This window comes from Aythya fuligula, chromosome 1, assembly GCF_009819795.1.
Source record: "Aythya fuligula isolate bAytFul2 chromosome 1, bAytFul2.pri, whole genome shotgun sequence".
Taxonomy (NCBI): Eukaryota; Metazoa; Chordata; class Aves; order Anseriformes; family Anatidae; genus Aythya; species Aythya fuligula.
This window is the reverse complement of record NC_045559.1, coordinates 56,257,067-56,271,032: the sequence shown is the minus strand read 5'-3', so window position 1 is coordinate 56,271,032 and position 13,966 is coordinate 56,257,067. Positions and strand designations below refer to the sequence as shown.

General features: G+C 37.5%; 1 protein-coding gene across 3 annotated transcripts in view; it reads right to left on the bottom strand.

Annotated features, from left to right (window-relative positions):
- The window catches only part of LARGE1 (LARGE xylosyl- and glucuronyltransferase 1), a 282,266-nt gene that overhangs the window by 187,807 nt on the left and 80,493 nt on the right, over positions 1–13,966 (bottom strand). For all 3 annotated transcript variants that reach the window (XM_032201244.1, XM_032201234.1, XM_032201254.1), the window contains one exon: positions 11,576–11,762. In XM_032201244.1, the coding sequence (XP_032057135.1) occupies positions 11,576–11,681 (106 nt within the window). In that variant the 5' untranslated portion in view covers positions 11,682–11,762. The remainder of the gene's footprint in view (positions 1–11,575; positions 11,763–13,966) is intronic.

Below are 13,966 nucleotides of genomic sequence, written 5' to 3'. Positions count from 1 at the left end.
AATGAAAAATCTTCTATTTCTTAATGCTGTAAAGGTAACTTATAAACACTGTACACTGATTTTATGTTTTATTTGGAGAACTTAGATTACAAGACTGTTAAAATATGAGTTTACAGGCCTTGATCTCATGAATAATTTGTTTGCCAAATTAGTGCTCACATAAATCTCATTTCCTAACATTAATAAACATTCTTAACTTGCAGCTGAAACTGTGTTTGATTTGATCCTTCTGAAAGGTTATTTTTCTCAACTGAAAAGACAGGGTAAACTGGAGCCCAGCACAAAGAATCCACCTGGGGAAATAGTTTTGTTGAAAAGGGCTGGCAATGGATCATCCTGGTAACTAGTTTCTATCAGCTACAATAAGGTTAGTAATTATCCCATAGCTGCTTATAAAAAGAGATAAATTCATATGTTTTAGCAGTTAAAGCACTCTTGTCTATAGCTCTCAAGGTAATATTTCTTACAGTCTGCTTTATGTACTCATAGTCATTATCTCATAGTCATAATCACTTATTTTAGATGAAACTGTTAAAATCATCCTTTTAAAATATGTTTTAGAATCATAGAAACACCAGGTTGGAAGGAACCTACAAGATCATTTAGTCCAACCGTCCTCCTATCACCAATACTAAGCTACTAAATCACATCTTGATGGACATTTTCCTCATCTACTTCTCATTTGTCACTTCCTACCTTGAACCCAGAAAAATCTGGACAAGGATTACAGCACATATCCTCGAACTAAGCGGAATAAAATATTCAGAGATATGCTAGAATCTTCCATCAGATTTGAAATTAAGTTCAGAAATCTGGTAAAGTTCTGGCATATCTAGATGGCACGGGTCAGATGCATGGATCAACAGCCAGCTTTATTCTATCAAATCTACAAAATAATACAGCCTGCACTATGCAGGATATTAGAGACTGTGCTTGTCAACAGTCCCTCTAATCCTAAAAATCTATAAATCTTCACAAGCCAAAAAAACGTTCTGTGCAGTTTTTTGGGAGAACCTAAAAGTCTGTCTGCTATTCCATTTTGAAACACTAATTAAACAAAAGACTGCTTTGACTTCTCTAGGAGAGAAGTACTGACAAGTAAGGAAGGACAGATGAGTGATAAAGCTCAGGCAGTTGGACTTCATGATCTTTATAGGTCCCTTCCAACTATTCTATTCTATTCTGTTCTGATCTATAACAGGAAAAATCAGAAGGGAAGAAAATGCTGGGGAAAAAAAAAAAAAGGAACACTACTTCTGAATTATTATTTTTACTCTATTTAATGACATCATAAACAGATAGCTCTTCCATGTCTTTTATTCCAGCAATTCCTTCAAGTCCTTTCCAGCATATAAGAGTATTTCTGTCTTATTAGCTATGGCTTTATTTCAGCTCCAGACATAATCCTGTCTATATTACAAGAATACTATGCAACATTCTTTGAAATTTAACTACACTACGACAAGCTCAATCCCCTGTCTAAAGAGCAAAATGAAGATGCTCTGGTAGCACCAAAAGCTAGCACTGGTTTCAATCTATTTAGAAAGGATCCCTTTGAAGTTGTACGGGGGCAGGCTTCACAGCCTTGAAATCAGTGTCCAAGCTGATCAGGATTCTGCTTCTCAGACTGGCCAATCTTACTGGCCTAACAGTACCTGAGGTAGCTCAGCTAACAGCCCCACAAGCAGGTGTGACTGTACTACAATCACACCTTCAGTTTATTTTGTAAATAGACATTTTGTTTTTTCCAGTTCAGGACCTTATGCATTAAATTCAATCTTGTAAACTACTCCAGGTGTCAGAAAGTGTACACTAGTGTAAAGCCACATGGCGACTTAATTGGACACTTACAGAAATTCAAGAATAAGTATGCAGAGAACAGATTATGCATCTCTTATTTAGTCCAGATATAGACCTGTTATTAGAAGTTCACTGGCAGAGTACCTCATGAAACACCAGTAAAGACAGTCTAATATTTTAATTAGTCTTATATTTAAAAATACATATATAATAAATTTAACAGAACAGAAGCATGTCCTGTTATGGGACTGTGGATTTAACTTTGGAAAATGTGATGAACCCAGCATTTTTCTTAATTTTACCTTCAGTACTTTCAGTTACTCCCCCCACTCCAGCTACTGATCTTTGCAAACTATGACATTTGGCAATTTTAAAACTGAGCACAATTTTAAAGGGAGGAAAAGAAAAAAAAAAAAAAAAAAGAAAATCTTGATGGTTATATCCTGCATTTGGAGTCATATTTCATAGAACTATGCAGAAAGATATTCATGCTACAGGTTGAAAAAAAAAAAAAAAAAAGACTACAGCAGGTTAGCTCAAATGGCTTGATCATTTTTAAATTGGAAGAAAACCTCATGCTAAAAACATATTATTCTCCAGGTCATCAACTCTTCCTCCTACTGTTGGTACCTACAAATTTGAGTGAACCAGATGACTGCTGTCCGCCCACTTTTTTTTTTTTCCTTAAGTTAGCTGTGCATTCCACTCAATTCTCCAAGCAGATCTAGTTATATTAAAAGAAAAGCCCTCAGATTCGAGTCTCAAAACAAGAATTGCAGAAGGCAAAGCAACACAAGAGAGGTAAAACTTCAAGTGAGGGAAATAACTACTCAGCTGAACAATTCAACAGCTGTCATGACTGAAAAACGTTTGAAAAGGGTAAAGATGAAATAAAGAGATATATTGAAGATACTGGTATTCTTAAGCTAAGCATACCTAAAACACATCCATCTAATATCAGCACATTAACTTTCATACTCTGTTGCTTTTCCTAAACTATCCCAGAGCATTATCTGCAGAACAAAAGAACGATCAGACATGATATGTGAAGTACGTCTTGGAATTTATTTTTAACTTGGTAAAAGATCATTCAGTTTGATTCCTTCTCCTTGTATTATGTGTATTTAAATAAATATTCAAAATTAAAGTTTCAAGATCACTGGAAGACACTACAGATACTATTTGCTGTTTAACAAGAAAGACTCTTATTTCAAGCTTTTTCCTGATCTCAAAGAGCACAGATTTTGAATATACATGTAAAAATTCCACAGAACCCAAATGCCACAAGTCAGTTGTTCTGAGTTACCTGAGACATTCACCGGAATCAAAATGCTAAATTTTTATTTCATCTTTTAAAACATTCCATTATTTTTTCCATCCTGTTTAGTATACATTTGCTTGCCTGCTCACCCCCAAAACCCACTGGCTTTGTTAGAGAGAAAGAAGTCAGAGGTAATGAAGCTTCTGCAATTGTCAGGAGCACATGAGAGAGATGCTATATATTTTCCCATTGAGAAGTATGCTGCAACATGAGCTCAAGATTTATTTAGACACCGAGAGACCCATATGGGAGCTAGATTTTATAAATGCCCTAATTGTGGGAAAAGCAGCTTCAACATCAATCAGCTGCATGACATTGATCACAGCAAGTCAGGCTACATTAGTTCCAGCACTCAAAGAAGGTCTGGCGTACTTATAAAGCTGCATATTTTGTTTCGAAGAGCCAAGCGCTACTTGTTAGGGGTTGGGATTTAAAAAAAAAAAAACAAACCATGACAGTTCAGATCATTTTCCTTTACTGTTTTTCTCCATAAAAATATTTTTTGACTACAATGTTGGGAAGTATCCACCATTGAAACAGAGAAAGAGGAGAATCAGGGACTAATAGCTCTGCTACTGATAATCTTCCAGGCAGCCCTGACATGATCTGGGAGATGTCCCTTCTCAGAAGGAATCTGCTTATCTTTGTATAATAAAACTTTTATATGCCACATTTTCCCAGAAAGTTTGCTCAAAAAATAGGGAAGAGAAAAACGAGGAAAAATCTTGAGAAAACTCACAGATGATATTCAGCATAAGCCTCTGTTCCTAAGAAGCTAGCACCTTATTCCTGCTCAAAGAATTCCTTTCTACTGTGATCTTTATGTTTCTGCCAGAAATGACAAACTAAGAGCCAACTAGAAACAAAAAGCCGAGACAAAACTGGTAGATCTGTTTAGAAACAAAAGATCAAAAAAAAAAAAAAAAAAAGAAAGAAAAAATACCATCCAATCAAGAGATGTATAAAGAAGAAAGAAGGTCAACCCACAGCTTACTTTACTTTTATGAAAGAATAAACTCACTTGAAGAAAAAGGGTATCAAACGAGAACATATGTGTCTGGGTACTGTAATTCAAAAGAGCACTATGGACTTGCTTCTTTTGGTACAACAATCTGACCAAAGAAGTGGCCACTCATGGCATTTCCTGATATTATAATATATTGCCTTAAGAATGTGAATTTCTGGCAAGCTAAGGAAGAAATAGCACTAACACAACTATTTGGGTGTTGAGCCATTCAGTGGACCTTATTTGTTAAGGATAAAAGTGTATTACAGGAACATAAGTATTTAGTTTACTTAAGAGTGGTTGAGAAGAAAACCACTCGGTCCTCACAACTCTTGTCTTTAAAACAAATCTAATTCTGGTAATACCGAACTTGTAAGCTAAAAATTAGAAGAAACAGCTTCACAGGTTTCACAGCAGGGACCTTCTGGTAAAAAGAATACTTCAACCAACCTTTCTATCCAAATCACAAGGGTTTCTTAAAAAGAAGAGTTTCCTAGGATAACACAACAAAACTCAGAATAAGCTGGAGGTCTTTACTATGGTGACTGATTTTACTATTTTGGGATCTTTTTTGGGACATACTGAAGAAGATATCTTGATTGCAGCTGAGATAAACAGGTGCTGAACTGACAACTTGCAGTGTATCTCCTAAAAAAATAACAGAAGAAGAGTAAAACACCAGTCCAGGATGGAAATGTACACAGAAACAGCTTTTAAGAAGGGGTTGAAATGAAGCCAATCTTAACTAAAATACATCTCCTGCAAACCTGTTCTGGCATCCACCACAGTAACACCCTTATTATATGGAGAGGCACCCTTTCAGGACCTCTTTTCTCAGAACTTTATTAAAAAGACAGGATCAGTACAGAGGTTGAAACTTCTACTTCAAATGGACATTGGATTTAAGTTTTCTTGTTTAATCCTGTTGAGACACACAGTGGATAAAATTCAGGCAAAGTGTGCAAATCATAATGAAAAAAGCAATTTCAGATTTTGCCCCTTTCTGATTACGTTGTCTGTGAAGGGATTATTTTCTGATATTTGTATATCAGTTGAAAGTGTCTGACAGACGTCTTAGCAATTAATTACTTATTTGTCTCCTGCTTTGAGCAACTTATTGTAAGCATTAAAAATTCAGGCAGTTTTCATCATGCACACAGATCATGTGATAAACTTTTGGTGCTTAACTGGATAAAGCTGAACTCCCGGAATCAGTTTTCTGATTCAAGTATTCACAAATATGATTTCAAAATCTGCTTCCCATGAATATTAAAACTGGATATTCATTGTTTCTGTAGACAGTCTCCCCAATTAACATATCCACTAGAATATTTATGGAAAGCATACACAAAAAGAGTGTGAACAGCATCAAAGTCAATCCATTTAAACACTAAGATGAATATTTGCAGCCCTCAATCATTTCATTTTATTGTATTTTATGAGGTGTTTGCCCAACTCTGCCTTCAATCATATCCCTACAGATTACTTGGACTAAAGTCTGCTCTATGTCAGAGAAAGATAGTCGCCCAACACTGGAGTGAAAAGAGGACAATATAGGAAAGCAAGTCCCAGGAAAGAAGGAAGGCTCTGCTCTTAAAATGCTAGCCTGACAGGTAAGGAAAAACAAACAAACAAAACAAACCTCAGCTTCCTGCTCTCTAACAGAGATGATCTCACACAACTTCTTCCTAAGTTTTCATCTTAAAGTTACATTACTGACTCTTCCTTTCCTTGAATATATTTTCTAAACAGAAGCCATAAACAAACACTTGAGGCCTTCCAACCTCAAGTGGATTCACCATGAAGAAACCGGTAACTCGAGTGTATTTTCATCCTATCAAAATGGAGGTGTGACTGAATATAATGAGGGCACAAAGCCGCAGTGGACACGTTTTTGAAGGATCAGTGAGCTAGAGAGCATGTGTCAAATTACCGTTCCACGTATCCATTTTAGGTGACCTTCATGGTAATGGGGATAGTAAACTGCTCCTTATAGCTGGGAAAATGATGCCACTCCTGGAGCTACTATTGGTTAGGGAAATTCCTATTTTCTTTCTAATGAAAGTTCATTATGCATTATTTAATTATTACCTCTTCCCTGTTTTAAATGCACTCCGCCCTTCTCACTCTATTACCTTGCCTTTTGAATGCAATTTAAGAATGTTGAAACAATTAGCTTTTTCATTCAAAGTAACTGATAACTGAAATTACGCTGCCTTTGTGTATTATTTAAAACAACAACATTAACCAGGTACGTTCAAAGGCTATATAATATTCAGAATCCTCTTTAATATTCTAGTTCACAACCTTAATAGACATTTATACATGATTAATGAGGCTTTTAGTAGCTGTTGCTATCACAGCTTGGGTAATGCCACCTCCAATGAATATTCCAAGGCGGGGTCATACTTGCAGTGTCTGACTGACAGCTGTGAAGTAGCGGGGTGCAATGTACTTTCTGACAAGAGAAACAAAAACCAAAATGAAACAAAATCCTGTCCTATAGAACTGTAAACTATTTAAAAAGCAATACAAGGGAATTAATCACATTGGGGCATATTTTATGTTACACTAACAAAGAGCTTATAAAGGGTTTCTAAATGTGATCTCACTGCCATGCTAGGCAAATGAATAACGAAAGTCCTTAGATATAAACATATATAAAGGAGTAACGTAATTTTTAATTGCATCAAGAGAGCATAATTTTAGGACACAGAACTACGGATACCACCATTGAAGAAAGACATTTGATTCCAGTGCCCTGAAAGAAAACAAAACAAAAAAACTGCAAAAGAATTTAAAAAAAAAAAAAAAAAAGAGCACAAAATTCTTTGCCATGACAACTCAGCTAGCTCAATCGGTTTAGCTTAGTGGAAAAAAAAAAGACTGAGAAGTGATTTAACTGCTGTATGTAAGTACCTTTAAAAGGAAACATACTGAGCTCTGACAGGGGAATTAGTATGGATTTACTAACAGTAAATCACGCTTGACCAACCTGACTGCTTTCTGTGATGAAATGACTAGATCTCTGAATAAGAGAAGACCAGCAGATGCAATTTCCCTTGAATTTAGCACAGCTTTCAATATGGTCTGTTAAATAAACCCTTTATCCAAGTTGGGATTTTACAGTCTAGATGACTGGGCTACTAGATGAGTGCAAAACTAGCTGGGTTGTTGGGCTCAGAAGGGTGATGGTTACTAATTCATGTTCTGTCTGGAATTCAGTTACAAGTAGAGTTCCTCAGCATCTGTTCTGGGAATGGTCCTTTTCAGTATTTTTACCAATAACCTGATGGAGAAATCAGAATTCAACCTTATCAAGATTGCAAATGACACCAAGCTTGGGGGAGTGTAGTCAAGACACTCACTGACAAGGATGCCCTCCAGTGGGACCAAGATGGGTTGGAGGAAGGGGGCAACAGCAACCTCATAAAATTCAACATGAGTAAGGCAAGCCCCTCTACCTGGGATGGACCAACTCTCATAATGGCACAGGCTGGTGACTAGTTCTTCTGGGAAGGACCTGGGGTCTTGCTGGACAGTATATTAAATAAGACCCAGCAGCATGCCTGGATAGTGATGAAGGCCAATGGCATCCGGGGCTGTATCAACAGGAACACAGCACGTAGATTATGGGAAGTAACCATTTCCCCTTTACTTGACACTCATTAGACCACATTTGGAGTACTGTCTGGGGTTCCCAGTATAAGAAAGACATTGACAAAGTTCCATGTAGGGCTACTGAACCATTCAGGAGCTAAAGTGCTTGCCCTGAGAGAGCCCGGTTTGCTCAGCCTGGAGAAGACAAGGCCCAGGGGACTCACCAGGAGCCCCCAGTTCCTACAGGCAAGATGCCAGCAGACAGTGCCAGACTCTTCACAGGGACACGTTGTGGGGCATGCGTGACATCAGCCACAAATAGAAACAAAGGAGGTTCAAACTAGATAACGAGAAACTGTTCCACCTGAAGACAGTCAAGCAGTGGCACAGCTTGCTCAGGGAAGCCATGTTGTCTCCATCTTTGGAGGTTTTCAAGACACGACTGGATAAAACTCTGAGAAATGTGGCCTGACCTAAAGTGCACCCTGCATTGAGCAAGAGTTTAACCAGAGAGCTCCTGAAGTCCCTTCCAACCCGAATAATTCAATTAATCTATGAAAATACTAGGTAGTAAGAATGTATTTAATCTAGAGGAGAAAAGCATACCAAGAGCCATTTACCTGAATCTGAAACCAGATGAACTGAAAAATTCTAGCACTACCTGTGATTAACCAAAGAAACCTAGCGCCAGAAGCTGTAGAGGACTCTGCTCCTGCCAATTTCAAATCAAGGCACCGTGCTGTGGTGAGGCATTTTTTACTCAAGTATACATAAAGACATTAAAACATAAGCAAACTATGTGACTCAATGATGTAAAAAAAAGAAAACAGATAAATTGGCAAAACAGCTTTAACTCTCTGCCCATAATACCTACAGGTTTAGGAAAATGGTTAAATAAATATTTCAACTTACTCTAATGTTTAACCAATAAACAAAGATGAAAGCATTCCCCATGCAAAAATTAAAATAAAAAGAAACCAGACAGAGAAATAACAGAAAGAGTTACTAACTTTACATCATTTGCAGTCCTTTTCAAGTGCAAGGCTTCTTAAGCGGTAATGGGCTTTGCTCCCTGGTTTGCATTTAAGATTAATTCACACTGAGAGCTTTAAGTCACCTCAAATAGCATGTAGCAGCAAATTTCCAGATTGGTATTGAGCTCCCTATAAAAACAAAGGATTCTACACACACAGGAATTTGAAGCAGTACTCCATTTTCAATTGTGGACACAATTAAAATAGTCATTACAACAAGGCAGCATAATATTCTTCTAAAAGCAAAAAGGTGAGGCCTGCATTTGCTCAGCTTTTAAAAATCAAACAAAATCAGTACTTCCTGACTGCCAGATCATTAGTTTTCAAGTATGCAGCCAGCGCCCTGTATGTTTTCAATTTAATGTGAATCCTATAAGTGTTTCATTCTAGAATGAGCTCACGGAGTTACTGCCCATTAAGGTAGAATTTTAAGATACCAAATAAATTTGCATAATCAAATATCTGTACCTGGCATATAACTAACTCAAAAGTGTATTCAGTATACACTGAAAATCGTTAGATGTTCTTACTTGTAATTTAACTTGGAATCCAATTTTGTTTTGAAACCAAGCACAAATTCCTCAGCCAAGGTTACATAAAATAAGCTTGCTTGACATTTAAAACAATGACTTTTCAAAATTATCAGACTTAGTGTTTGCACAAATTTTAAAAGGCTGAAACACCTTCCTCCTGCTAAGATAACTACAAAAGCTGAATAGTTTTTCTAAGCTCGCCAAAATAGTGCAGCTATTGCCAAACATGAAATGCTCAATTAAAAAAAAAAAAAAAAAAAAAAAAAAAGCTACTAAGTAACAAGAAATAAGAAAATAAGAGACACAACATTTTCCTAACCTTACCTAACTGAAGGATCAGCACTGATCTTAAGGCTGGAAAAAAAGTTCATTAGATGGGCAATTGAAAATGCAAATTTGAGGTTCTCCATGTGAATATAGAAGAGGAAGGACAGCTGCTCCAGGTATAGCAACCAATGGCCACCCAGAGGGATCTAGATTCAAGTTGATTTTACGTAGAGATATGCTCTAGGTATTCATTAATTTTGTGTGTTCATCCTTCTGTCATAAGAAGTGTCTAGAGGCAGTGATAGTCTAATAGCCTTCAAGGAGAACAACGACAAGAGCCTCATGTGCTTGCAAGTTTTGGCAAGGTAGGCACTATATAACTAAATTGGAAGCCCATAAAACATTTCACAGAATCAACTTTTAAAGCAGGGTATAGCATATTTCTACGTATCTTCAGAAGAAAATGGGCAGGATCCAGCACCTAGATATAGCTCCAAAGCAGGAAGGAGACCCAGAAATAATGCAACTGTTTTCCCGTCTTCTCTAATAGGATACCATCCTAATTGAAAATGAATCATCTCAATTGTGTTTATAGTGACAGCACTGTTCTGTAAGGTGACAGCAGACTTGATAGGAGGCTTATGTTGCACAGCAGGTTCTAGACTAAACATCCCAGGCACTTTGCTGGCTACTCAGCCACCTCTGGTTCAGGCTGTTTAAACACTACATTGTGTTTAGGAAAGCCAAATGTGAGGTATCTTTAGATGAACAAGACAGTAACCAGCCCATCCTTATATACAGATTCAGATTCTGTGAAGACTGAAATTGAACCCATTACAAGCTTTCACACTTCTGAGAGCTATTAAACCTGGACTAGTTAAGCTCTTATGTGGGTAGCATGGACAGCGTGGAGTCTGGTCTTAAGCCAAGGATTATCTGGTATTGCTGACATTTCCTTTGAAGAATTAATCACTACACAGATGAGGTGAAACACTTTGGTGAACATAACCAGTACTGCAACAGCTGGGCTGCACCTATTTCCATTTTGACCTTCACGCTCACGCTTGCCCCCAGACTGGAAGACGATCAGGCACCATTGCATGGATTGTGGGCACAAATACAAAGGACAATGCAGCAGCATCATAACAAGCGTGGAGAATTGTTAGAAGACAGGAAATTGTATTGAGCAAACCTTGTACTCTGAAAGCTCCATCAACTCTCATGCACGCTATGTGATGGCTGTGTAGAAGCCCTTGTCCCATGCTTTGTTTCCTGCTACATCCACACCTCTCAAAGGAAAGTCCAACTGCACAATCTCACATGCCACTGAGTACCACCAGTGTGTTCCCTGGTGCAGTGAGCAGCAGCATTTGCATGTGAGGCTACAGGACAAGACAAATCCTGCAGCTGAGAAAGCATTACCCAGCAGAGTCCACCACACAAAGAACCATGCTAGACACATTCTCTGACTTGTGTTGTAGACCCCTCCATTCTTCTGTAGGAGGATACGCTCCCTGCTCAGTGTCCCAAAATGAGACTCAGTGGTCTATATCATCCAGACATATGAGGTCACACACACCCATCCATAAATACAAGAATCGTGTAAAAAGTGCCCAGAATAAATATGAGTAACTTTTTAAACACTTCTTAGCAGTATTAAATGCAGATCTGAAATGAGGCATTAATTTTAATTGAAGTAAAATCAATTTTTAAAAATCAGAGAACGCAGAGAAGAAATGAGTAAGGGGAAATCAGATTTTTTTTTGTTGCATTTTTGTAAAAGTTCAAAGATTAGATGAAAATGGAACAACTGGTGCCAGCAATTACTTCCTTGTCAGTAGTGAGAACATGGTAAGGAAGGCCCTTTGTTGAAATCTGCACTTGGGGAGCCATTTCCTACGCAAGCTGAACTAGCTTTATTTAAATAAAACCGATGATGACTGATCTACATTTGTCTGCTCTGATACCAATCATTTAACACATTCTCCCCCCCCAGCCATTACTCTCCTCCTACCTTCAAAACTCCCAGCAAACAGATAAATCCACGTTATGGCTGGCACGAAGAGGACGGTCAGAGAGGCAGCCAGGAATTTCCGTCGCCCTCTGCAGATTCCCAGCATTCTCTCAGGAGTGCAGATTCCCAACCCAGTGCTGTTCCTATGTTGGAAGCAAATAGTCCACAGCCTCCCACATATTAATCCCTGAAAAGTAGAGGAGAAAATGTTTTAACAGCTTATCTTTCTACAGAAATGTAGGCATGGCCAACATTCCAAAAGAGTTAAAAGACCAAAACTAAAAATAGGGTTACAGCAATTGCAAAGCAGTATCCATTTCAACATTAAGTGTAGCTACTTAATAATATAACAAGTTTTAGAAGTCCTCTGCAAGGCAGTACGTCAATAAAACACATAATCTCACCTAAACACACACTGAGCTAATCCTACAGACATCACCTTTATTTGTTTTTATTTGCCACACTTGTGTGGTACCCCTGGTTACGTAAGAGAAAGCCACCCATATGTGTTCACCTGCTCCCAAAGAGTAAAAGTCACACCAGTGAATCAATGAGGCAGCTGCAGGTGGTCATGAACTCAAGATAGTGATTGGAAAATGAAAGGTAAAAATTGGGATTAGAGGGGTGTTATTAAAATAACCCAGTTTGATCACTGCAAAACAATGCTGATGAACTATATAAAAGGAAAAAGAGAAAAATAAGAAAGGAAGATTGTTTAGTCATAAACAGTGGGTATCAGGAGCTCTGAAATGTATGCTATAAGAAAATAAGAGGATTCGGGAAAGTACCACCATTTTTATGAGTGAAAACAAATTAAAAATACAATCTTAATTTGTCTAAAATAATGTTTTTTCATTTCACAGAGGCTGAGATGGCAAAAATAATCTGATGATTTTAGTTCACAGGAAAACGAATATTCCCACACCAATACAGGTACACAGAGCACAAAGATAATGTTTCACATCTTTTTCCTTTTTTTTCCTTTTTTTTTTTCTTTTTTTTTTTTAAGGGAAGAAAGCACAGGGAAGTCCAGAAAGTCCAGAACTAGACTTCAGGAGTTAGAAAGGAGTTAGAAAAGAAAAGGGAGACATTAAGTCAAAAATAAATCATGTTTTGTGTGAAAGGGCTTGTTTCCTAATTAAAAAAAAAAAAAAAGAATTGGTGTACAAGCATGATAAGGAAAGAAGCACAGACTCTAGCAGTACAAGGTGTTTAATAATAGCAACCTTTGGCTTGTGCTTAAACTAGCACTAGAGCTGAAATCAGCAATTAAAGCACTTCTACACAGACGTATTAGCAATAACTACTGTGTGCCTTGAAAATATGTCTGAGCTTTGCAACCCCACGTATATTGCACTGAAAGTCAATTCTGAAATCAAATTACAGCAAAAAAGAGAATTACAGACAAGAGAAATGGGTTCAGACAAAGAGCCTGGCTGCTGGGGATACCTGGCTACAGTAATCAGGCAAACTTACAGCTCTTCCTCAAATGTTCAATAGAGACCACTTTACTACACTACAGTTTAAGAGCCATGATAGCACTCCTGACCTTGCAACTGATAAAATGGAATATAATTTGTCCAGAGCCAGCAGAAAAAGCATTGCATTGTGTCAGCTTTTCTACTCAATGAATGCCTCATCACAGAGATTTTGCAGAAAATATGTGGACAGACTTAATATTAACAACTGTACTGTTAGAGTCACTGTGTTAGAGACACACATTTGGTAGATAAATTGTGGAGGACTCTCTTCTTTATTCACTTCATTTGGATAACGATTACATTTCATTTCTTTTCCTTGCATCGCATAGCTTGTACAGCTAGTCTGAAGAGAGACCTTTACACGACTAGTTGAAAAACATAGGTGACTGCTTTACACTTGCTATACACAGAATCACCTACTTTAAGTAGAAATTACTTCCTCCCCCCTGTAACATCATGAAGTGCACCATTACCATCAATCTGTGTGTATAAAGATAATCTTTGAAGAAATTAACTTACAAGCAGTGTCATTTTACAGTCGTAACATTTTGCAATGCAACGTGCTTTGGACACACACTGCTCCTACCAATGATGCTGGTAAAACCAACAGAGATAACACCAAATGTTTCAGAAATTATGCAGTTCCAAGTAAACTGATACACATTTTCATGATAGTGACACTCAGACTCTGAAGTCTGGGGTATAGTAGTGGTAGTGCATTGCTTATCCTGAGGCTGCGTATTTAAGAAAAAAGAAACACACACACACACACACAAATTCTACATATATTTTCATTAGCCATGAAAGTGAAGTTTCTGAATTGGTCAATGTGAAGGATGAAATTTTTCTGTCCCATGAATGTAGAACACCTTAACAAATTAAGTATAAGGAGTAACACTGAACTCCCAAT